At 50.3% G+C, this 25,072-nt stretch overlaps 1 protein-coding gene across 9 annotated transcripts in view; it reads left to right on the top strand.

Moving 5' to 3' along the window:
* BRPF3 (bromodomain and PHD finger containing 3) overlaps nt 1–25,072 on the top strand; it is a 58,901-nt gene that overhangs the window by 73 nt on the left and 33,756 nt on the right. For 6 of the 9 annotated variants that reach the window (XR_003521379.2, XM_027601846.1, XM_027601845.2 and 3 more), the window contains exons 1-10: nt 649–782; nt 3,890–5,366; nt 8,227–8,383; nt 11,142–11,273; nt 13,284–13,412; nt 13,705–14,017; nt 14,740–15,045; nt 16,638–17,144; nt 20,053–20,146; nt 23,850–23,947. Coding sequence is in view for 8 of the 9 variants with exons in the window: in XM_027601846.1 (XP_027457647.1) it covers nt 3,916–5,366; nt 8,227–8,383; nt 11,142–11,273; nt 13,284–13,412; nt 13,705–14,017; nt 14,740–15,045; nt 16,638–17,144; nt 20,053–20,146; nt 23,850–23,947 (3,187 nt within the window). In the remaining variant the exon portion in view is untranslated. Of the gene's footprint in view, nt 1–648; nt 783–3,889; nt 5,367–8,226; nt 8,384–11,141; nt 11,274–13,283; nt 13,413–13,704; nt 14,018–14,739; nt 15,046–16,637; nt 17,145–20,052; nt 20,147–23,849; nt 23,948–25,072 lie in introns of those variants that run through there. The other 3 variants (XM_027601844.2, XM_027601843.2, XM_027601849.2) reach the window with 3 other exon arrangements.

The following is a 25,072-nucleotide window of genomic DNA, read 5'->3' as shown; positions in this document are numbered from 1 at the left end:
AACTACAGAGCGGTTTTGACTCTAGTAACTGCCCTGGCTTAACCTCTGGAGGGGCCCTGTAGTCGGGGAGGGGGTTTGTTGCCCCAGACTGTAGTCACCTCTCCACAGGGCTAGGGGGAGGGAACGACTGACCACTCTACGGTTAGGGAATCCCCGTCTTTCCCAACCAGACCCCAACGTCTCCCGCTCCCTTGTGGGGCTCGCCCCGCGGCGGGCTGGGCCACGGTGAGCCTTGGCCACGGCGGGTGCAGACCCCGTCTCTGCTCGGCGCCCCTGCCGCGTCCGCACCGCCACCGTGAGGCCGAGCCGGGGACGGTGCCCCGTGGCGGCGGCGGCTCAGCGCTCCTCTCCGCGCCGCCCCGGCCGCCGCCGCGCCGGGCACGGGCGGGGGGATTTTCTTCCCGTTCCCCCCTCTTTCGCGCTCTCGCTCCTGTTCAGCGGGAGAGCCCGCGGAGCCAGGGAGGGAGCGAGGGAAGGGGTGGAGGTGGCGGGGGGGAGGCCGGAGGGGCGGATCCTGCCTGGGGGCTGATCCCTCCCTCCCCTCGGCCGGGCTCCGTGGCGGCAGCGGCGGCGGCAGCGGCTTCATTCCCCCTCCTCCCCCGGGAGCGGCGGCGGCGGCCGGGCCGGGGCCCCAGCGCGGGCCAGGAGGGGGCACGGCGGTGGCCGCGGAGGCCAGCGCGGGAGGAGGCCGCGCTCCGCTCCCCGGGCCGCGCCGACCCGCTCGACGGCCGGCCCGCCCGCGCCCAGGGGCCCCGAACGGTGGGGCCGGGCCAGCGGCTGAGGTAATGGGGGTGGCAGCGGGGCCGGACAGAGCGAGGGCGGGGGCAGGGGGGCCTACGGGGACCAGGGACTGCGCGGGGGGGGGGCGGGGAGAGGGAAGCGGGGGGCTTCCCGAGGGGGGCGGGGGCGGCGCGAAAGCGCTCTCCTGGAGCGAGGGCGGCGGCGGGGAAGGAGAAGGCGGGTGAGGGGGGAGCTGAAAAGCGAGGACCCCCTCCCGCAGCCGCCATCTTGCTTCCCTCCCCCCCGGCCCTGGCTGGCGAGCCGCCGAACCCCGCCCCCGCCATGTTCTCCAATTGGTCAGACCAGAGGAGGGTTCCACCCCCTGGTCGTCCCTTGGCCCCCCGGTTTCTCCTGACGGGCAGGTGAGGCGACCAATGGGCGCTCGCCTCTCTGCCCTGCTGGTTCGCTGGCGCTAGCTTTCTCTGTCTGAGGGTCGGACTCCGCGTCAGTCTGTCTCGGGCGCGCTCGCCCCCTCCCCTCAGGGGAGGTGATGTTATTTCCCTCCTTTCTCCTCGGAAGGGTCAAGATTCTTCTGGAAGAGGTGCCCCTTTAAAGGGGCAGGAGCCTTGGCTGGGTTTGTCCCCTGTCTCATGAGTCTCTCGTGGGGTACAGGGGATACAGTCTTAATTGCAGAAACTCCTCGTTCTTCGAGGACGTGGGTGGGATGGGCGAGTGGGGGCTTAGGGAGTGCTGAGGAGACCTGGGGGCGTTGGGGGGTATTTGGAGGTGTGTTTGTGGGAAGGGCTGTGTGGGTTGAGAAACTCCCGCCAAAAAATTGGACTGGAAGCTCCTTGTGGGCGAAACTCATTTCCTCAGCAGCAGCCCTTCCCTTTCCAGAATTTGCCCTCCCAGTGCCTAGAGGCTCCGGTAGGACCCAAGAGGTTTTCCATAGGTACTTGCTGCTTGGGTGAGGGCTAACCAAAGCTGCCAAGGAGGTTGCAGGTAGGGAGGAAGAATATGCGGCGCTTTTAACAAAGGAGGCTCCACACCCTCTGTCTAAACTATTTCAGGTTAGTATTGAGGTAGATTTCCACACCTTTGCAAGGATCTCCCTGCCCATGAGGGCGTGGGGGCAATGAAGAAGGTCTGTTGGCCTGGGCTACCCCCAGGGAGTTGGCATTTGTCAGGCATGTAGTGGCCAAGGGCCTCTGGAACCTGGACAGAATTGCTGTGATGATTCTGTTGCCTTTTGTCCCAAATGGGTTGTGTGCCTGCCTGGCACTGTTGCTCAGCCAAGTTGTTTTTTTGTTTGTTTGTTTCAGTCACACTTTGGGATCGGAAAGCCTTTTAAATAAGGATGTTAATAATACCTTATTAACGTTTAGCAGCCCTTAAGAGGTAGATTTTATTTTCATTTTACTGGTGTAGTCTGGAGGCACAGAGAGATTAAGTGACTTTCTCCAGGTCGCACAGAGCCAAGATTAGAACCAAAGCAGTGCCCCAGAGCCTCGTTTTGTACCAGACCATGGCATCTCTGTGGTGTTCTTCCCAATGGGAGGAGTTCAGCACATCATCCGAGCTTGAGTTGCAGCTTTATCATTTAACTACCTCTGGGTTGAGTGACACCTTTCTGAGCTTGTTTTTTCATCTGTAAAATGGAGATGATAATATCTATTCTACCTCCCAAACTAGTTGAGAGAAATTTTAAAAGTAAAAGGGATTGGGCCACCTGGCTTACTCAGTTGGTGGAGCATGCGACTCTTGATCTCAGAGTTGTGAGTTTGAGCCCCATGTTGGGGGTAGAGACTCATTAAAAATTTTTTTAAAAAGTAAAGAGGATTTATAGTTTGCAAAAGTGTGCTAAATTATCATCATCATCATCATCTCTGCTTTATAGATAAAGATGGTAGATCCTGCAACCAAGGTGACAAACTGTTTTCTCTTTGAAATCCTCTCACTGTTTGTACTTTTCCAAGTCTCTGCCCACACCTTGGGGCACCATATCCCCTAATGACTTTCCTGGTAGTAACTGCTACCACAGCTCCTTATGAGCTTGTCATGATATGGGAAACTTTAGGGCTTTCTCCTTGCTGCACAAGGATAGACTGGATGTAAGTATTTGGGGAGAGAGGAACTTTTGAAGTAACAGAATGCATTGAGAGTTTACCTCAGATATTGCCCCAGTCACCTTGGCCGTAGGTCCAATGAGGGTCCCAGATAGGCCACTTAAAACTTAAGTGTCACTTGGGGGCCACTCCCAGAGCTTCCAGTGCTTCTGCCTAGCGATGTACTAGCCAGTGGATCCTGAATGCTGCCTTTTCCAGAGAAAACCCTGCATACTGTAGTTTGAAGTCTGTAGACTGTACATAGTCGACATTTCAGGTACCCTCGCCTCTTCATTCCTGGGCGTGGTCAGGAGATAGGGGTTTTGATCATTGTCAGTTGGGTTGGGAGAGGCTCTAGACCTGTGAGCTTTTGATCCTCTGATGGGGCCGCTGGTCATGTACAGAGCTTGAAAGTGGATGCTATTCTTGTTTTCTTTTTTTCAGAACCCTTGACCTCCCCCCTCCTTTTGCATAGTTAGCTATCCCACAGCCTTATGTACATCATTAGAACTTTAGATGTCTCCCCATGTTGTATTGTAATGATCTTTTTACTTTTCTGAGTCTTCAGTTAGATGGAGCACCTGGAGGGCAGGGATCATGCATGTTGGATTTCTCCTTTCATGCAAGTAGTACTTATTGAGTGCTTACTTAGGAGCCAGGCACCACTCCAGGTGCTGGGGATACAGCAGTGAATAAGATAGACAAAAATATTTCCCCTCATGGAGCTTACATTTTAGTGGAAGGAAACAAACATTCATGATTAATAGGCAAATTAGATAGCATAATAAAAAATGGTGAGTGTTAATAGTGAAAAATAAAGTAGAATGTAAGATTGCTGGCGGCGGAAAGAGGTTTGCAGTTTTAGATAAGCGTGGTCAGAGAGCGGCTCTCATTGAGAAGCAATGTTTGTGAAAAAACTTGAAGGAGCAAGCTGTGTGGATGTCTGAGGGGCAGGATGTTCAGAGAGAAGGAAGAGACAGTCTTCCTGGTGGCCACTTGCTCAGATGGATGGGTGAATGAGTGCATGCCTGAACCTTCAGCTCAGTCTCCTGGTTTCTCCTTAGGCCTGTCCCCTTGGTTCCCAGGTGCCATGAGGAAGCCTCGCCGGAAGTCGCGGCAGAATGCCGAGGGCCGGCGCTCCCCATCCCCCTACAGTCTGAAGTGCTCACCTACTCGGGAGACCTTGACATATGCCCAGGCCCAGCGGATCGTCGAGGTGGACATTGATGGACGCCTGCACCGAATCAGCATCTATGACCCACTCAAGATCATCACAGAGGATGAGCTGACCGCCCAGGATATCACCGAATGCAATAGCAACAAGGAAAACAGTGAGCAGCCTCAGTTCCCTGGCAAGTCCAAAAAACCCTCCTCCAAGGGCAAGAAGAAGGAGTCCTGTTCCAAGCATGCATCCGGCACTTCCTTCCACCTCCCGCAACCCAGCTTTCGCATGGTGGACTCAGGCAGCCAGCCAGAAGCACCCCCGCTGCCTGCTGCCTACTACCGCTACATCGAGAAGCCACCTGAAGACCTGGATGCGGAGGTAGAGTATGACATGGATGAGGAGGACCTTGCCTGGCTGGACATGGTGAATGAGAAGCGGCGTGTAGATGGGCACAGTTTGGTGTCAGCAGACACCTTTGAGCTGCTGGTAGACCGGCTTGAGAAGGAGTCGTACTTGGAGAGTCGCAGCAGTGGCGCCCAGCAGTCACTTATTGACGAAGACGCCTTTTGCTGTGTGTGCCTGGACGATGAATGCCACAACAGCAACGTCATTCTCTTCTGTGACATCTGCAACCTGGCTGTACACCAGGAGTGCTACGGTGTCCCCTACATCCCTGAGGGCCAGTGGCTATGCCGCTGCTGCCTACAGTCTCCCTCCCGGCCCGTGGATTGCGTCCTCTGCCCCAATAAGGGCGGCGCCTTCAAACAGACCAGCGATGGGCACTGGGCGCATGTGGTGTGTGCCATCTGGATCCCTGAAGTCTGCTTCGCTAACACCGTGTTCCTGGAGCCCATTGAGGGCATCGACAACATCCCACCTGCCCGCTGGAAACTAACCTGCTATATCTGCAAGCAGAAGGGGCTGGGGGCAGCCATCCAGTGCCATAAGGTGAACTGCTACACAGCCTTCCATGTGACATGTGCACAGCGGGCTGGGCTCTTCATGAAGATTGAGCCCATGCGTGAGACCAGCCTCAACGGTACCATCTTCACAGTACGCAAGACTGCCTACTGTGAGGCCCACTCACCGCCAGGTGCTGCCACTGCTAGGAGGAAGGGTGACTCCCCCGGGAACCTCAGTGAGGCTGGGGAGGAGGAAGGGCTGAAGGAGGGCTGTGGAGAGGAGGAAGAGAAGGAAGACGTAGAAGAGGAGGAGGAAGATGAAGGCCAAGGCGGGGTAGGTGGCCCCCTTAAGGGGGTGCCCAAGAAGAGCAAGATGACTTTGAAGCAGAAGATCAAGAAGGAGCCGGAGGAAATGGGCCGAGATACGCCCTCCACTGTCCCCATGGTCACTGTCCCACAGATACCCTCCTACAGGTAAGCCTGCCCAGGAGGGCTCCCCATGGACTGATGGTTTCTTCTTGGCCTGGTGTTGGCCCTGAGCCAGGACCTCCTTCCCCAAGCATGGTTGGTGAACGTTTGTTCTCTTCTGTGCCCTCAAATTTAGACTTCTGCTTTGGACCCTTGTCTGGTTTGTGGTTTCGATGGTGCCCTGAGAGCAATGTGTTTCCTTTGCTTCAAGGTGAGACAAACAGTTAAGGTGCTTAGAAACCCAAATGAAGGGTGTCTAAGGCAGCATTTTTCAACAGGTGTACAAGTGGCATTTGGGACAGGATAATTCTTCATTATTAGAATAATGTCCCGTACATTTCTCAGCGTTTAGCATCCCTGATCTTTGTAACTGCCATTTGCATCCCCTCCCTCATCGCATGGTCTTTGTGACAAACTCAGACACTCCCCACATATGTTACCAAAAACCCCCATGGGGAGAGAACTGAGAACCACTGTTTCAGGGGGTCAGTATGGGTGTCTGCTATCCAGAAAGCTCTGTTCTGGGAATGATGGCTTTGTGTGAGGGGGTGGTGGTGTGGGGAAGACATGCTATTTCAAGAAGCTTTTAGATTTAGGGGAAAGAGGATCACTCGGTTCAGCTGTATAACTAAGCCACCTTGGTCCCTACTAAGTCTATAGAGGGACCTATTTTTAACCATCAGAGAAGTAGCTCTTGGAGGGCAGAAAAGCAAAAGACCAGAAAGATTTTCCAGTGGAAGCTCATCTCAAGGGTGATATTCTTTAGAAAGTAAACAGTGTTAGAGCAGGAAGGAATCTTGGAGATTATTGATCTAATGTAGTCCTTGCACCTTCTCCCACACCCCCAGATGAAGAAACTGCAGCCACAGGAGGTAAAGTTGTTCACTCCTTTTGTTCACTCAATGAGGTGTTTATTGAGCACTTACTATATGCCAAGTCCTGTTCAAAGGGCTGGAACCAGATGGGAAGCATAGAACCTAACCACAAGCTGGGGCTCATGATGCCTCCAGGCTCTGTTCCTGTTGTCTGTTTCTCTTGTTGAAAAGGATGGGGAGAAAAGAGTGCTGGAGGGTAGCAGGGAATGAGTTGTTGTAAGGGGAACAGACAACCAGACTTGTCAGTCTGGGAACGAGACAAAGAGTGGAGAAGAACAGGAGGGAGAGGCTTTTGTGGCGAGCCATGGCTGGAGTTAGAATTCAGTCAACTGGAAATGTCTTCTAGGCACGGAGCTGTTGTAGGCCACCCTCTTCCCTGCTGTTGAGTTGCTCCATGATTAGTAACATCTGTTGGGTGGCTGTACCCTGGGACTAGACTTTTTGGTTGTCATGTCTGCTCTGATAGGTGTGTCTTGCAGGGGCCAGCATAGCATGCTGGCTAAGAAAAAATCAGACCTGCTTTTGAATCCTGCTCCTGTCACTACCTGTGGGACCTTTGGCAGATTTCTTCTTTAAGCCTTATTTTTTTTGTAAACGAGCCTCATAGGGTTGTTGTGAGAAGTAAATGAGATGGTAGAAGTAAAGCACTTAGCACAGTACCTGGTAAATAGTAAGCGCTCAATAAACGGTGGCTACTGCTGCTGCTGCTGCTATTTTATTATTCTTTTCCCTACCTGCACAGATGCTGTGGGAGCCCTCCATGGCCAAGAGGTTGTAGAGGGAGGGGCTGCCTGCAGCTGGGCAGGTGTGCTTGGCATGGGCATTGGTGGGGGATCTGTTCTTTGGGGAAAGGCCTAGGCCTTGACTTTATAAGCTTGGCTTTGGGGCAGGAACGTCTGACTGTGGAAAGGCACAGGGCTTTGGTGAGCAACGCCCAGCCCACCATGCCCATCCTTAGCTTCTGCTTTCTTGTTTAGCTACATTTATCTTCCTTTCAGTGGAATGAGATGAAGAGAAAAAGTGGAGGAAACACAACAGGGGCACGGAGGCCTTGCTTACTCTGTGGAGAACCAACTTTGGGACGCAGGATGGTGTAGCAGAGAGATCATCGATTCACATCCCACTCAGCTCCACCATCTTTCTAGCTGCATTAGTGACTTTGGCAGTTCATCCAGCCTCTGTTCCTAAGCTGCCTTTCCATCTTTTGTTACCATGAGACTAATGTTATCCACCTTGCAACAGGGCTTTTAGGATAAAGATTATAGGCTCTCATTAATTCCTACCCCTTTCGCTCCCACCCTCTTCCAGCCCCCACGTATTATTGTCTTAAATCCTGACCTTAAGACTTCTCTGTTGGGTTAGTTTAGCCAGCTAAGTTTTCAGATTCTCCATCCTCTTACCCAGTTTTTTTTTTTTTTCCATTTGGTTTAAAATTAGACATTTTTAGGCTGCTGAAATCTTTAATGAAAAGCCAGAGGTCAGACAGTTCCAAGGTGTTGCATGTGAGCTCAGAAAGCAGTAGCCTGGTGTACTTCTACTAGTTTCCCTTCCAGCTTGCCTATGGACTATTCCCTGGTCTGGGAGAGACCCTCCCAGCCACAGGGCAGAGGAGGTAGTGACCACATTGCCCACGGTTTACTCAAGTTCCTGCTCTGTTTTGCTGCCTTTATCAAGAGTTCAGGGCACAGGCCTGTTTCTCAGGAGTCCAGGACCGCAGGAAACAGAGTTCCTGGGAGAGGGTTCTTTCGGAGAATCAGGACTGTAAGGTAGGATGTGGAAAATCAAGTGATATATCTATCTCATGCTGAATCTGAGCTGCTTAACTTTGCTGTCTTTTTTTTTTAAGCCTTTCTCTGAGGTGAGGCATTTGGCCACTTTCTTCCATCTTCCTTTATATATAAGGTTCGGAAATGAACCAGGGTCTGAAGAGGAGGCTGTAATCAGGGCTGCCCACTGACCTTGTCTTTCACTTCCCTGTGCCTCTGCTCAAGGTTGAACAAGATCTGTAGTGGTCTCTCCTTTCAGAGGAAAAACCAGTTCATACAGCGGCTTCACAACTACTGGCTCTTAAAGCGGCAGGCACGGAATGGCGTCCCCCTCATCCGGCGCCTGCACTCCCACCTGCAGTCCCAAAGAAACGCCGAGCAGGTAGGTGAAGTGATTGAAGGTGGTGGAGGACATGGAGTGTGAAGGAGAAGGAGGGATGGTTGGGACACCCTCCCTGAGTCCTCTGCAGAGCTTTTGCCTATAGGCGGTTACCCCTCCAGGTGGCATCTCCCAGGAACGACCTCCAGCACGTAGAGCTCTTGGGACCAGACAGCAGCTCCTTCTGGATGGGAGAGGCTTGACTTTGAAGCGAATTCTAGGAGAGAGTGAAGATCAAGCCCAGCTTTCCATATATGTGGGGAAAACCTTGTAGACATGGCAGAAAGGAAGAAGTGGGTTGAATGAGGGCCAGGCGGCTGCGTTGAATGAATTAGGACAAGGAGTACTTTCCTTAAGACACTATACTGACATCTGCCAAAAATGTTTCATAGAAAACACACAGATGTGCCATCTAAGTTGTAGCACAGAGCCTGGCCAGTTGTGGTGGCCTTTTAGCCACAGAAAGCTGCTGCATGTTTAGTGTTTTCTGAGTTGGTTGGAGGCCTCCTGAATTTTTTTTTTTTTTTTTTTTACCATCTTTAGTTCTTTTTCCCTCTTCACTTGTTCCATTACTTCTGCCTTTTAATATTTCCACACCGCCACCCCGGAGATGAAGCAATCTTTTACATGACTCTGATGCCCTCTGAGTTCTCTGATTTCACTTTTGCCTTTTGTAACTAAAGTCCTGAAGTGCAAGTCTGCGTCTGGTCCCTCCTTGTAGTGGTCTGCCTGCTCCCTTGTAGGCTCCCATAGAACATCAGCCACCTCCACCCAGCCCAGCGAGCCTTACCTCACGTTCTCACCGTATTGGCCATTAGGCTGCATTTGACACCATGGATCACCTTGTGTTAGAGCTTCTCTATGGCCCCATTTCCCTCCTCCTCTATCTGGCTGACTGCACCTTGTGCTGACTCGACTTTTTACTCCTCAGTAGTAATAGTCCCAGGGGCTCCACTGCCTGCCCATTTACTGGGAGAGCTTATGCGCTCTTACAGTTGTAAATAAGTATGGCAGTAGCTCCACGTTTCTTGTCTTGTCTTCATCCCTTTTTTCTGCCCTTAGTCCCTCTGGGGCAGGGGAACCACAGATGTCCATGTAGATGTTGTTTCCTAGAATTCAGATATTGGAAACAATTCATTATCTTCCTTCCTCTCAGTAAACGTATTTTTCCTTTTTTTTTTTTAAAGATTTATTTAGGGCGCCTGGGTGGCTCAGTTGGTTAAGCAACTGCCTTCGGCTCAGGTCATGATCCTGGAGTCCCGGGATCGAGTCCCACATCGGGCTTCCTGCTCAGCAGGGAGTCTGCTTCTCCCTCTGACCCTTCTCCCTCTCATGCTCTCTGTCTCTCATTCTCTCTCTCACAAATAAATAAAATCTTTAAAAATAAAATAAAATAAAGATTTATTTATTTGAGAGAGAGAGAGAGCAAGGGGAGGGGCAGAGGATAAGAATCCTCAGGCAGGCTCCCCGCTGAGCACAGAGCCCAACATGGGGCTCCATCCCACGAGACCATGACCTGAGCTGAAATCAAGAGCTAGACGCTTAACCGACTGGGCCACCCAGGCGCCCCTCCCCATTATTGACATGGAACCTTCTCCCTCCTGACCTCAGACATTCCTACTCTTGGAGTTACTTTTGATTCTTCCCTCCATAACAAGCCACAGTCAGTCATCCCTTATTGCTATTTTGGGGGGAGTGTATCAGTATATGGTCTTTTGTCTGCAGTCTACAGCTCCCTTGCTCACCCATGCCCCCCCCCCATTTCAGCAATAGCTTTTTCTATTTCTCCCACCTCTAATTCTTTCTTTGCTGTGCAACTGATACTATCTTACACACCATTTGCCAGAATATATTCCTTTTCCAGAACATATTCCCCCTCTCCGGGCAGGCCACATCTGGGTTCCTTTGCCTGGATTTGAGGCTTCTTATCAGCTAATCCTGGATATTCCTTGGCTTTTGTGGTTCTCCAGCTTATCTGCTCTGGCCAGGCCATTTTTTTCACCAAGCAAAGAATCATTAATTCTGCCTTCACACTTCTTCCCTGTGGTCTCTTTGGTTCCAGCAGAGGCCTTGCTTACTGTTGTGTTCACCTATGTCCATCACCATTGTGAAACCCTAGTAAGATTGCTTCTGTGGGAAGCCTTCCCTGACCCAACCCCAACCCACTCAGATCCTCTCTATTTTATATCCTCTCAATAGTTTATCTGTTGGGTTTTTATTATATTTGTGCTACTGTGCCCTTGTGTGTCAAAACTGGGCCTCTTCCCCCAACTCTACTGTAACCTCTTCTAGGGCAGGAATCACATTTTTTGGTGCTGGTGGTATTTTAAAGTATGTTCAGGTCAGCTAGTACAAGCTTGTAGTAAGAACTTCACTTTGTTTTCTAGCCAAGTGGCAGCTCTAGGGTGAAATTCTTTCCACCTCAAGGTGTATGTTAGTTTCCTTCTGAAATTCTTTACAGCCCTGAGGGGCACAGCTGCACCCTGGTATCCTCGGGGCCGGGGGCAGGGGTAGGGGGAGCAGTCCCAGCTCTCACTCCAGCAGTGGTTATCACAGGGCAGTTAAGAAATGTTGCTGCATGGCTCGGGGAGCACAGGAGGAAGGCATGGGGTGGAGAGGAGGCGGAAGGGCTCTCAGGAACGTGGGTCAGCCAGGGTGCAGGGCCCTTACCTGCTGAGACCCTGTGAGTCTGAAATAGGGAGAGAACTCTGGGCAGGAGACAGGCCTCCAGCTCCTCCTTCCTTTCCCTTTCTTCCTGCAGCGGGAGCAGGACGAGAAGACAAGTGCAGTGAAGGAAGAGCTAAAATACTGGCAGAAGCTCCGGCACGACTTGGAGCGGGCGAGGCTGCTGATTGAGCTGATTCGGAAAAGAGAGAAGCTCAAGCGGGAACAGGTGGGGAAGAGCCCCCAGCCCCAGGGCTCTTGTTCAAGGTCTTTTTCTCCCACTGTCAGTGTGGCATCAGGAGAGCCAGGAGCCTCCGCCTGGTGTCCGTTTCTTCCCTTCCTGCCCAACCCTGGGGGCTCCAAGGCCTGCTAATCTGTATTGAGTATGATGCTGCACATGGCTTCTAACTGCGGGGATTTAGCATCTGGTGGCCTCGTGCAGAGGCTTATTATATGCCTGGGCTCATCCCTGGAGTTTGCTGACTCAGAAAATCTCAGACGGAGTCTGGTCTTGAGTATTTTGAAAAGCTTCTCAGGCCATTCTGATGGGCATCACAGCTGGCCTGGGAGCTTCTGAGGGTTTTCACTTGGCCCTTAAAACACTTATGATCTTGACTCATTCAGATTTTCCAATCTAGCCAAGGAGGGTCTAAGCCTCTAAGCATGGGGAATGTTGAGGCAGGTAGTGTAATGCAGGGGTTAGGAATATGAGCTGTGGCACCAGACTACCTGGGTTTAAGTCCTGGCTCTGTCACTTAGTGCTCGTGTGACATTGGTAAGTTGCTTAATCTCTTTATACCTCAGTTTCCTTGACTGTAAAATGGGGGTATTAATAGAACCCACATCATAAGGTTGTGAAGAGGAGATGTCTTATATATAAGGAGCTTAGAACAGTGCCTGGCACGAAGTAGGGGCTATAGAAATGTCAGCTGCTGTGCTCCTCATCATTATTGATAGTCTTTGCCTCCCTGAAGTGTCCACTGGTGCACTCTGCACGTGGCAGAGAGTAAATACTATTAATTGGAATGAATGACAAGCCAAAACTGTTCTGTCTAGTCTAGGAATAGCAGCTGTTACTTGTATGCCTCAGAGGCCTGGGTTAAAGATGTTCCTTTCTTTCTTCAAACCCTCCTTCACTGTTCAGCCCCAGCACGAGTCCTTCTTGCAGAGGCCTGTAAGCCTCCATTTCCACCTCTGAGACTGGGCAGCTTTTGCCATACCTTGTGTGTGTGGGTGGCATGGAGGGCATCTCAGGACCTTCTCCATGGATTCAAACTGCCTTTGCCATCCCAGGCCTGGTCCCACAGCTGAGCTTTGCTTCTTGCCTCTGGTTCAGAGAAATAAAAGGGAAAAGGAGGCAGGCAGGCCTGTTTTGATGTCACCAGGAGGAAGAAACATTTCATAGCCTAATCCATGGCTTCCCAACCTTGTAACGTTAGGGCATACGTAGAGAATCACATTTGTGCAACATACTATTGTAAATGCACAATGCTGCTGCTGCCTGAGGAGGTGAGCCTCCAGGCCCTGGGCCAACCCCGATGCCCCAAGGGCCGATGGGATCAATATCTCAGCATACTAAGTGAGAATTCTGGCCCAAATCACATTTTAAATCTTATCAGTGCGCTCTTTGAACGAAGTCAGACCTGGGTTCAAATTCTGTCTTGTCGGGTTAGTGACTCCTCATACTCTTTCCAAACCTCAGATTCCATATTTGTAAAATGGGGAGAATAGCCATTTCTCCCTCGGGGTTACTATGATGATTAACTGAGGTAATCTAAGTAGAGAGGCAACGTGGCAGAGTGGTCAGGAGCACACACCGGAATCAGACTATCTGGGACTGAGTCCCTATTCTGCCCATTATTGGCTGGGTAGCCTCAGGCCAGTTACCTTGTCTCTCTGTGCTGCCGGTGCCTCTTTGTAAAATACCTCATCTGTACTTACCTCATATACTTGTTATATTACATAAAATGTTTAGAATGTCACTTGGCATTTAGGAAGGACTATGAAAGTGTTAACTTAGTATTGTAAGTTTTTGGTATGGTGCTTGATACATAGGAAACAGTCACAAAGTGGTAGCTGTTGGTCATTATTTCTAGGCTGAGAGCTGGGTGATTGCTCCTCATATAGTGGTCAGCTTAATATCCTGTGAAAATTTGTTGAACATGATTGGTGATAGTCATCAAGAAGAAGTCGGGTGCCTCTTTGCAGGGGGTGTTCTGATCTCTTTCCACCTCCACAGGTCAAGGTCCAGCAGGCTGCCATGGAGCTGGAGCTGATGCCCTTCAACGTTCTGCTGAGGACCACACTGGACTTGCTGCAGGAGAAGGATCCGGCACATATCTTTGCCGAACCTGTCAACCTAAGTGAGGCAAGTTCCCTCACCACTTTCTGAGCAATGAGCCCCTCCTGAACTAGAAACAGGGTCTGAGTAGGCCAGGAAGGGGTTGGGCCGCAGGGTGGACAAGACCTGGGGGTTTCTGGCAAAGCTAGTAGACTTGCCCATGGTGAGGGGTGAGCAGACCAAGGGAAGGCCAGGGCCCTGGGGCTCTGCCTGAGCCAGCATGCCAAACCAGAAAACGGGGAGGCAAGAGTGCCGGTGAAGGGTGCACCTGTTTGGCTAGTAAATGGTTGTTGTAATTGTACAGGTTTTATATGTTTAGGTTCCAGATTACCTGGAATTCATATCCAAGCCAATGGATTTTTCTACTATGAGGCGGAAGCTGGAGTCTCACCTGTACCGCACCTTGGAGGAGTTTGAGGAGGACTTTAACCTTATAGTTACCAACTGCATGAAGTATAATGCTAAAGACACAATTTTCCACCGAGCAGCTGTCCGCCTGAGGGACCTGGGAGGGGCCATCCTGCGGCATGCCCGGCGGCAGGCAGAGAACATCGGCTATGACCCCGAGAGGGGCACCCACTTGCCTGAGTCACCCAAATTGGAGGACTTTTACCGCTTCTCCTGGGAAGACGGTGAGAAGCCTGGGTGGGTGGGGAGAAGAGGGACCAGGAGGAGGCACAGGGACAGAGTTCAGACAGCCAGGGATCGGGGTGGGCCTTGGAGCTACATAGGGTAGACACGAGGAGGAGAGCTGAGGGTAGGCACAAGCTGGGATATACCTGCTTGTGGCTGCAGTAGTTCCAAGAGTTAAAGTTTAACTAATTCGCCGAGTATTTCTTGAGTGGCAGGATAGGGAATCAGGTACTAGCTGTCTGTTTGAAAAAGCTAAAAGCTTACCAGGGGTCTTCCTCTTCTGGACGCCCTCTCTGTGGCATTGGAGCTTGGGGCAGGGAGAGTGCAATGCTCGTGTACGTCTGGCTCTTTGAGAAGAGTGCAGGTAGAGGAGCAGGAAAATGGAATTGCCTCTGAGCCCCGCACTCTGCCTGCTTCTCAATGGCAGTAGCCAGTCACTCAGGCCGGGGGATTGCCAAGCTGCCTCGTGCCTGCTCCACGGAGCCTGTAATTATGACTGTGAACTGCTTCCTGCAGATGTTTCCCAGATTCTGACCTTGTGCCTGTGGCTGCCCTCCGGGCAGTGGTGTTACCAGGGCCAAGGCCCCACAGTGACACTCCTGGAAGCCACTGGCCCAGGTATTCCAGGAGAATATTTTGCATCCGAAGGATTCGGTCCCTTCCCCTTGCCTTGGGCTGGGCAGGTCCTTCAGCCCCTTCTGTCCTCCCTTCTCCCTGGCAGTGGACAACATCCTCATCCCGGAGAACCGGGCCCATTTGTCCCCGGAGGTGCAGCTGAAGGAGCTGCTGGAGAAATTGGACCTGGTGAGCGCCATGCGGTCCAGTGGGGCCCGGACCCGCCGCGTCCGCCTACTGCGCAGGGAGATCAATGCCCTTCGGCAGAAGCTGGCGCAGCCACCCCCACCACCACAGCCACCATCACTGAACAAGACTGTGTCTAATGGGGAGCTGCCAGCAGGGCCCCAGGGGGATGCTGCTGTGCTGGAGCAGGCCCCACAGGGGGAGCCAGAAGACGATGGGGACAGAGGTGAGAGACAGGGGCAGTCGGGGGGGTTGGAGGCCAAGGTAACGGAGTGAGGGTTGAGCTGAAATCCCATAGTGGAACCATCCTTCCCTGAGTTTAGGTCTGACCCTTGTGGGCAAGCAAAAACCCTTGGAGGGGTCACACTTCCATGTATATCCAGGGATGATATCCAAAATATTTAATAATCTGTAGAGACCAAAATTCAGCAGAGTAGATGTTGGCTGTGGTATTGGAGTGTGCTCCTGGGAACCACTGACGTGGATGTTTAGTTGCTAGATTGTGGACAGGTTTGGGGAGTTTTAGAGGCTGGGGCCCAGCAGGTCTTTACTAACCAGTAAAGAAGTATTTATAGTATCTTGTACGTGATATGGTCGTATTGCACATACTAGTTAAATATTAGCTCGCCTTAGACCATCGTGTAGATAGGCCCTTAGACCAGATTAGGTTGTGGGGTGGGAGGATAGAAAAGGAAGAAAGACCCTAAAGATGGTCTGGCTTCTTGAGCTACCTCATGGCTTTGACCCCAGCTGGCCAAGTCTACAGCCCCATCCCAAGCAGAAAGGCCAGATTGCAAAAGACATCCAGAGGTGATTCTCAGAGACCCAGCCTTAAAGCTGAGCTGCTTTCCATTCTTCCCCTTCACTGGGGACAGAATTGTATTCCTCGTACAGGTCCTGGGAGCTGAGCCTATAGCTTGGGGATGGTCTGTTATCCACACAGCCTAGAAACGTTCAGAGTTATCTCCAGAGGGTAAAGGGCCAAATTGCAAGGAATGGCCCATTTTATTGTAGGTTGACTGAGAATAAGGACATGGCTGGGAGGTCCCATTTGGCAGTCACTCTTCCTGACTCCCTATGTGGCAGTCAGCATGCCACTTGTATCCCACTCCTGGCCTGTGGCAGTGCAGAGTCCTATCCAGCGACTGGCTGCAATAGCTCCTCCCAGAGGGTTTCAAAACAAAATTCTCAAGCAAGTCTGGGCTGTGGCTTGGAAGTTTTAATTTTTAAAAGTTTCACAGTGGCAAACGAACAGACATGTTTGGGAACCACTGAGGTAACTTACTTGCTTTCATTTTTCCGCATTTGTAAACTTACTCTTTCTGTCCTGCTTGCTTCACTTGGGTGATAGGAGACAAAATACACTGACAGAGGGAAAACACTTGAGTCGAGTGAGAGTTGTGCACCTCTAATCTGTAAAGCTGAACTTGACTGAGTATTGATGAAGCCAGGTGCCTTTCAGTTTTCTCAGGTGTGAAGTAATGGTTTGTAACACTCATTTCATCAGACTCACCTGGTAAAGCTTTTTTAAAAAAATACCCCATCGTTAGAGATTTAGTTTCATTTGGTCTGGGGTAGGACCTTGACACTGGAATTTTTAAGAAACTTCCTAGGTGATTCAAATACACATGGTTTAGAATTACTAATGCTGATAAAACTTAATCCTACATTCTCTTTGCCTTAGACAGGAGACCTGGGATATGCCTCAAGGTTTATAATAGCCCATGCCTTTGGTTCTTGGTTAGCAGTGTCAGTATCTGGTTTGTAGGGGCAGACTTTTTCTAAAATGTTCAAGCAGGTTCTCTTTTTCTCTAACAGATGACTCCAAACTGCCTCCCCCACCAACCCTGGAGCCCACTGGGCCTGCACCTTCCCTGTCTGAGCAAGACTCCCCTCCGGATCCCCCTACTCTGAAACCCATTAATGATAGCAAACCTCCAAGCCGATTCCTAAAGCCCAGAAAGGTGGAAGAAGATGAGCTCTTGGAAAAATCACCTCTGCAGATTGGGAGTGAGCCCTTGCAACGCCTGCTCAGTGACAATGGCATCAACAGAGTCTCTCTCATGGCCCCTGATGCCCCTGCTGGTGCCCCACTCAGTGGCGTGGGCCGCCGCACCTCAGTCCTCTTCAAGAAGGCCAAGAATGGGGTTAAGCTCCAGAGGAGCCCTGACAGGGCCCTGGAGAATGGCGAGGACCACGGTGCAGTGGGCTCTCCTGCCTCTCCGGCCAGCATCGAGGATGAACAGCACTCCCGGAAACGGCCAAGGAGCAGGAGCTGTAGTGAGAGTGAAGGGGAGAGGTCCCCCCGGCAGGAGGAGGAGACAGGTGACCACGCCTGTGACTTCTCTACTTCTCATCTGCTTTCCTGCTTTGCCTTGCCAGCCAGCACCTCCCCTAGTTGGCTGCCTCCCCAGTGGCCTCTTTGGACACCCATAGAAGCATTGAGGGCTCCATACCTTATAGTTGGTCCTAGCACATGAGTAGGGGCCTAGAGGAAAAGGCTTTGAGAAAGTAACTTGAGATGGCCAGATTGTGTCTGGGGCCCTCTTTGGCCCTGAGGGGGATGCAAAGCTATGTGTAACCACTGTAAAGTGGTTCCTACCTTCACTTTAGTTCGTTCATTCATCAGATATTTCTGTCAGGCATTGTCATAGGCACTGGGGGTGGGGGCGGGGAATCAATGAACAAAAGGCAAAAATCTCCCTTGTAGGGAAGAAAGACTAAAAGCAAATGAGTGGATTGCATCTTGTATTAGAAGCTGTGGAGAAAAATCTAGCAGGGAAGGGCAGTAGAGGATACTGGGATGGTGTTAGAGAGGGTGGCCAGGGGAGGCCTGAGGAGGGGACCTTTGAGTAAAGATCTAAAGGAGTTGAAGGTGTCAGCTATTTGGGTATCTAGGGGAAGAACACTTCAAAAAGATAGGCTAGCAAGTGCACAAGCCCTGGAGGTGGAAACGCCTGCGTGCCTGGGCAACAGTGCGGAAACCAGCGCAGCTGCGCAGAGTTAGCTGGGATATGGGTGGAGACGAGGCTCCAGAGGTAGGTAACAGGGGCTCCATCCCTTAGGAGTTCTTACTACACGTCCAGCACAAGCTGGTCACGGGGTCATACAGTAAGTCAGACTGAGTTCCAGCTCTGGAAGAGTCCACAGTCCGGGGGGAGACCAGATTGTGTCCTGAGGTGCAGAGATGTTAGAGCGCCAGACCGTACGTGGTTATGTGTTAGCACTGCTAACACAGCAGTGACAGCACTGCTGGGGGCGTTCAGGGAGTAGGAGCTGGAGGAGTTGGGAAGGCTCCACGAGGAGGCGGGGCGTGAGCTGGTCCTGTGAGAGGAGGCAGAATATCAGGGAGTAGATGGAGCCAAGGGCTCAGGCCTTCGTGCATGGGAACAAGGACAGGGTGCCTGTGAGGGACAGTTTGGAGAGGGGCTTCTTGGCGTGTCAGGAGCCACTGCTGGATGGGTGAGGTGGGCCTGGAGGTGCACACAGTGTCGTTTAGTCTTAGTGGGATGGGGGAGGGCAGCTTGCTTGGTGGGAGAGGCCTGCTCTTGGCTTTTGCTTTTCGTGTTGCTCTTTTTGTCCTTTTATGTGGTGGCTTTGGGCTGTGTGGCTAGCACATGCTTTTTGGCTTCCCACCTAACACTTTGTTTCTAGCAATACCTTCCCTTCTCCATCTGGCCCAAGCCTCCGTGTATTAGGGCAGTAGATTAGTATATAGAATCGAGAGTCTGAGGCCTGGAGTTAGGCAGACCAGGGTTCACATCCCATTTTCTGACGAGCTGTGTAGGCTTGGACAAATTAATTAACCTTTCAAGCTTGTTCCTTACTTCTAGTAGGAGGCAGGTGATACCTCCCTTGCAGGGCTCTAAGAATTGGAAATATCCCGTATGAAGTACTTGGTTGGCAGCAGTCGATGGTAGCATGACGGTGGTCATCTCTGCTCTATGAGGAGCAGCCAGACAACACTGAGAAGGCTGTGCTCTAAAAATGAAAAATCCCGCTATTAGAAAATAGGTCTGGATGTCAGGCTCATCCAACCTGAGAGGGCCTACTGCTTGGGGAACCCGCTAGAATCTATTCATCCACCACCATTCCAGAGGCCTGGCACCCAGGAATATTTCTGTACAACCTTAGTGGAGTGTCACAAAAACAGGTGTTGATCTTTGGCAGCTGAGGCAGCTGAGATGCAGCTGGCTTCGTGATTTAAACAGAAGCCATAATGTTAGAGGCACAGCCAAGTTAGAGTCCAGTATCTTGGCTCAGGCACCTGCTCTTACAGGTGTAACTTGCCCCACAGTTCTCTGGCCAAGGTATCTGTGACTGAGAGCTTTGAGCTCTTGGCTCAGCTACCAGAGTTGTAGGACTCTGGATTGTGATTAGGAATCAGGTAATAGAGAGGGGAGTTGAAGCCTCTGCAGCTCATGGGCATCATGTCCCTGGGATGACCAGACAGCCTTCATTTGCCTCCAAAGGGCCCCCTTCTGTAAACAGACCTTCTCTTATTCATACGTAATACTGTCCTCTGTAAGAAGGTATTATCTTTGGAAACGGAGAAACAGAAGTTAAAGAGGAAAAGGGACCTGTATTTCAGATCCCAGTCTAGAACCCTGGGAACTCTGACTCCTCATGCCAGCAAGGTCAGGTCTGCTTTAGATCTGTTGAAGTCCCCCATCCTCAGCTTTGACTAGCTTTGCTAGATATCTTGGGGTGGGACTGATACAGCTTTACCCTGCCCCAACCTCTCCTGACACCATCCCAGAAGAATGAAGCTAGCTGTTGCCAGCTGTGTGATGGATAGGGTGTGTGAGTGTTTATCTGAAGAGGCAAGGTGGGTGGGCTCCCCAAGAGGCAGAGGAGACTCCCTGATAATTGAGGCTTGAAATTAGAAGCAGATCCAGGGACTTAGGAGCCAGCTGGAGTAGGGATGTCTTGGTATTTCCTTTTGTAGCCAAATGACAGTAACTGGTGTGAGCTGTGTGCTGTGTTTTCCTTAAAATTAAACCAGTGGGATGGGAAGGAAAATGCAGTGTCTGCTCATTGCTCTAGGCAACATTTCCCCCAAATCTTCACCAGGTTCTTTCCGCCACCCAAGCCCCATTTCCCACGTGGGAAGGAAGAGCCACACTTTCCACTCCTCCTCACTGAGCCCTCCCGAGGCGGCTGCTTCAGACGACAGTGTGGGTCAGGGGAAGGGGGTTTCCGCACCAAAGCTTACTCTGTGTGTCCTTGGCAGGTGTGACCAATGGCTTTGGAAAACACACCGAAAGCGGGTCTGACTCCGAATGTAGTTTGGGTCTCAGTGGTGGACTGGCATTTGAAGCTTGCAGGTAAGAACAGTTGTTCCCAAAGCTTGGTTGGCAGCTCTGCCACCTCTCCCTTTATTCTCTGTTCAGCTCCAGATGGAACCTCCTCCTGCTTATCTAAGTTCTTTCTTCCCCCACCCCTCCTATTTCCTGAGGCCTCTGGTCTGTAACTCTGGTAGCTCCTAGGAAACAGGGTGACCCTTGCCTCTCAGGTCTGATCTGACTGGGAGGGGAGGAGTGCTGCTGATGCTTTACAGGGTTTGTAGAGCTGAGTTTGGCTCCAGAGGACAGGGATAGCCAGATCTCTGTTGCCCAGTTAAGTTAACATTTGAGTCAATCCCCCACCCACCCCGCTGGGCCACTCTGATAACCCAGTTACAGACATGGGTTTGCCCTTTGCCTTTTGGGGCATTGTAGCAAAGGCGTCTTTAGAGGTGTGGTGTGCAAATAAGACATGAGCAGATAGGAAGTTTGAAATAGCCATTTATTCAAAGGCCCTAGATCTTCTGCCATCCTTGAGTTGGGAAAGGGTGGGTTTCTTTTTCCATTCTTTTACCAAAAGGGAGGATTTCTGAGACCAGAACATTAAAGTTTCTTTCAAGTCCAAGAATTTATTGAATCCCTACTCTGTGTTATGGGTGCTGTGCAAGACACCAGGAAGTGTGGGATTCATGGAAATGGGAGACCCTTAGTGCCACAGAGGAGAAACAAGTTGTCCTGAAGGCCAACTCATGGTCCCCCAACATGCCTACTGAATGGATCCTGGGTTCAGAGTAGGGGAGGAAAGGTCCCAGGGCAGCACCAAAAGACTGCGTCTAGGTTTGAAGTGCTTCCAAGGCAGGTTGAGTGTGTGTTTTGTTAGATACTCACTCTACCCTGGCTACTGGGCTCCTGGGAGGGGGGGGGGAGTGGCTACAGGAGGACCCCTGCCATGGCGTGTGGTTCCTTTGAGATTTTTCCTCCCACCAAGCCTCAGAATCACCTTAGCTTTCTTCCTCCATGGTCTCTAGAGATACAGGGGCAGTGGATGGGAGAAAACACAGTCATTAGGCATAGAGGAAGCAGAGCTTTCAAAATCTTACAAGATGTTTTCACCCCGGTCCTGGGTTGGAATTCCTAACTCTCTTCAAAGATAATGATGCCTGGAAACCCAGTTCATCGGGGTGGGGTAGGAGTGGGATTATCAAACTATCCCCTCCTAGCCCTTGACTTTAGTCAAGTGGAAGGTGTGTTTGGCCCTTCGCTCCATGAAGGGCTCTCGTCCCAGCCATGAACCACAGGAGGGAAGCCAGGCCAGCCTCTGGTTAGCCTGTCGTCGGGCCATGTGTTTGCCTTTGTGCAGAACTCCAGTCCATGCCACCGATTTCTCTAGAGCCCTGCTCATTGTGGGAGCAATGCCCTTGAAAGGCATTTCCTCTTTAACTCAGTGGATCTCAGTGGAATTGCAGGGTTTAAAACAGGAGGGTGGTAAGTACATAAAGGAAGATTTTACTTACTAATTATTTTTTTTTAAAGATTTATTTATTTGAGAGAGTGAGTGCACGCATGGGGGGCGGGGAAGGGCAGAGGGAGAGGGAGAAAGAAACTTTAGCAGACTCTGCTGATTGTGGAGCCTGATGTGGGACTTGATCCCGGGACCCTGAGATCATGACCTGAGCAGAAACCAAGAGTCAACCGCTCAACCGACTGAGCCATCCAGGTGCCCCTTTACTTACTAATTAGACTGGAATCATATAATCCCAGAATTAGAAAGAACCTTGAAAGAACCTGTGTTCACTAATCCCATCCCCCTCCCCACCTGTCCCAGGTTTTATATTTCCTGATGATTTTCTGAGCAGACTGGGGCTGTGCCCGCTTTCTATGGGTCACTTACTCAATTATTAATAATTGAGCACCTATTTCAAGCCAGGCATTGTTCTAAGTACTGATAAGGTGTATTTTCATGGAGCTTATCTTCTAGAAGGGAGAGATGAATGTTAAACCAGTAAACAAAATAATTACAGATTGGGTTGGCTGCTTAGATCTGCGTAACTTGGAAAGAGGCCTGAAATGCAGGCCAGGTTGAGTCACTTTGTGCTTTTTCTATGAAACAGGAGTATATGGACCTAGTTGTGGTGGTGCATCTTATTTTATTGAGCTCCTCCTCCTCAGAGCTCATCATTTGATAGTACAATATTAGTAGTTTATAATATTTAAAGTGAGACATTAAAATTTACTGCCATTCATATAATAGTATTTGTTATATAACTACCATCTGCCATTTGTTGAGTACTGGGTATGTGCTGTACTGGGTGCTGTCTGTGTATTAATGTACTAAATCCTCACAGCAGCACCTGGGGACACCAGACTCAGAGAGGGTGGGTAACTTGCTCAAGGTCACAGAACTCATGAACAGAAGAGCCAGGTTCTGAACCCAGGTAGTCTGGCTCCAGAGTTCCTCTTAACCACTTCGTTGTGCCCTCTTTTGTCATATTTGAAGATGTCTCCCCAGATCCGTGATAGGAACTTTGAGAGGCCTCTGAGTCTCTTAGGTGCAGTGGCAGATTTTTATAGGTTGAGTGGGAACTGAAACCGAAATGTAAAGCAGGTGTTAATTTTTTTTTTTTTTCCAAACAGGTCCTAATTTTGACTAGCAGGAAAAAACTACCAACCTGCCAGTTACTGAAGGATTAGGATTCCTTGGGTTCTGGTTGTGCGAGGTTTTCTGAATAAGACTATAATAAAGTCAGCTATGATTCAGTAAAACGGGAGTATCCTACTCTCCAGCCAGTCCTGACGCCAGCCTCCTTTTATCCCACCAGGGGTGTCCTAAGCACTTCTGCTCTTCCTCAGATTGTTGCCCCATCTTTTAAGCATTTCTTTTTCATTGAAAAAATTGTATAGCAGTGATATTTTTCAAAGTTTGGGTGGGAACAAGCCCTAGCCACATCATTCTTGCCCAGAGGCTCGCAGCTATGGTCGTAACATTAGAATTGCATTGAGAACTATTTGAAAATACAGATGCTTGGGTGGGTTCCAGTTATACCATTACTCTGGTATTACCATTCTCATTTTTGCTTTATTACCTTCTAGTCTCTGTCTAATACATATATATATGGGTTTTTTTTTTTTTTTACGTCTCTGCAGTAACCGTATGGAAAAAAAATGGTCTGCTTGTTTGTTTAAAAAAAATCCATCTCTGTCTAAGAAACACTTCACACACAAAGTGGAAGTGAGAAATAGATTTTTTTTTTCAATTAAAAAATGTCTTTTCTAATTAAGGAAGTAAGACATGTCCTTTATAGAAAATTTGGGAAAGAGGCACATTTTTGTACCTCAAAAATAAATTGGTTTCTAAAGAAGCAGCGTGAACCATAGAGTAAAAGAATTCTGGACAGATGTGAGACTGGCCCTCCTCATGAATAGGCTGCTTAGACCCTGTAAGGATTGACAAGTGCCTGGAGTGACCTTTCCTCTGGATGAAGGCCAAAAGTCCCTGGGCAGGGAAGCAGGCATCTCCTTCCAGAGTCCTTCCACGTGGATGAAGTGGTCCCTCAGAGCCTCATGGGAACTTTGTGGTCAGAAGCGTATCATGGGTTAGTGCGAGTTGTTAGGGGAAGGTGAGAAACCCTTCTTGTTGAAGAGTTTTTGTAGCTCCGCTCCTCTCAGAGATGGGAGAGCAGCAATGGGTGTGTTATTCATTGAAATTGCTCATTTCGCCCCCTCTGCCTTCTTGCTCTATATGCAGTGGTCTGACGCCCCCCAAACGCAGCCGTGGGAAGCCAGCCCTATCTCGCGTCCCCTTCCTGGAAGGTGTAAATGGAGATTCTGACTACAGCAGCTCAGGTGAGGAGTGGTGTATGGTGGATCTGAGGGGGCCCAGGCCTTCCAAAAAACCAGTTCTGTGAGCTGCAGCCAGACCCGTGGCTCCTCCAAACTCTCAAGCACTGGGCATGCAGATGGCACCCCCTTCCAGGTCATTCATACTCTTTTTTTTTTTTTTTTAAAGTTCATCTTAAGTTTGAATAGTAATATATGCCCATGATAACAAAAATCAAAAAGGTACAAAAGGGTGCATAATGAAAAGCCAAGAGTCCCCTCCTTAGAACAACCACTGCTAGCAGTTTCTTTTGTGTCTCTCTAGATGAAGTTTATACATATATAAGCCAAAACTTGTGTGTATGTTTAAGAGAGTAGAGAAGCTAATATACACATGTTCCTCTAAACCATGCCTTTTTTCATTTAATAATGTATCTTGGAGATCCTTCTGTGCTTTTTATTGGCTGCCTGATGTCCCATTATCTAGGAGTGCCAGCCCTCCACAGATGGACATTTAGGTTGTTTTCACTTCTTTGTTATAATCAGTGTTGCAGTGAGCAACCTTGTACATAGATCATTTTGTATTGCTGGCGAGCACACACTTACGTAGAGAAGTGGAGTTGCTGTACTTGAGAGAAGTGTGTATTTGTAGCTTCCAGAGTCATTGCTAGTCTGCCCTCACTGGAGTAATCAGTGATAGCCTGGATTGCTGAATATCACACATTGCCCTGGGATTTCGTGGGATCCAGTGCTTTCAGCCTGTCCTCATGAGACATTCTACTCCAGCTGGTCCAAACAGTGAAATACATGGACCAGGGGATTCAAGAACAGACAAGGCAGGGCCAAAGGAGAGGGCTGGTTGGTGCTCAGGTGGAGTGGGGACAGGGCGGGCTGTTCTCCGAGTGCAGCCCTCCTGTGGGGGGCGGGGGTGCTCTGGCTTCCCTGTCTGTGGAGCTTCCGTATAACACACAGGCGTCAGGGCTTCTCTTCTTTCCTTTTCCCAAGCGCTTTACTTTCCCTTAGCATCAGTTTTCTTTCTCATATGTGTGTTGAGGAATGCATGCCTGCGTGTTTCACTGTTGTCTGACTGTCAGTGCCCAGAAAGCAGGGCTCATATCTAGGTGAATTGGAACAGCATCTAGCGCAAAACTG

This window comes from Zalophus californianus, chromosome 7 (genome assembly GCF_009762305.2).
Source record: "Zalophus californianus isolate mZalCal1 chromosome 7, mZalCal1.pri.v2, whole genome shotgun sequence".
Taxonomy (NCBI): Eukaryota; Metazoa; Chordata; class Mammalia; order Carnivora; family Otariidae; genus Zalophus; species Zalophus californianus.
This window is presented reverse-complemented; position numbering and strand designations above follow the sequence as displayed.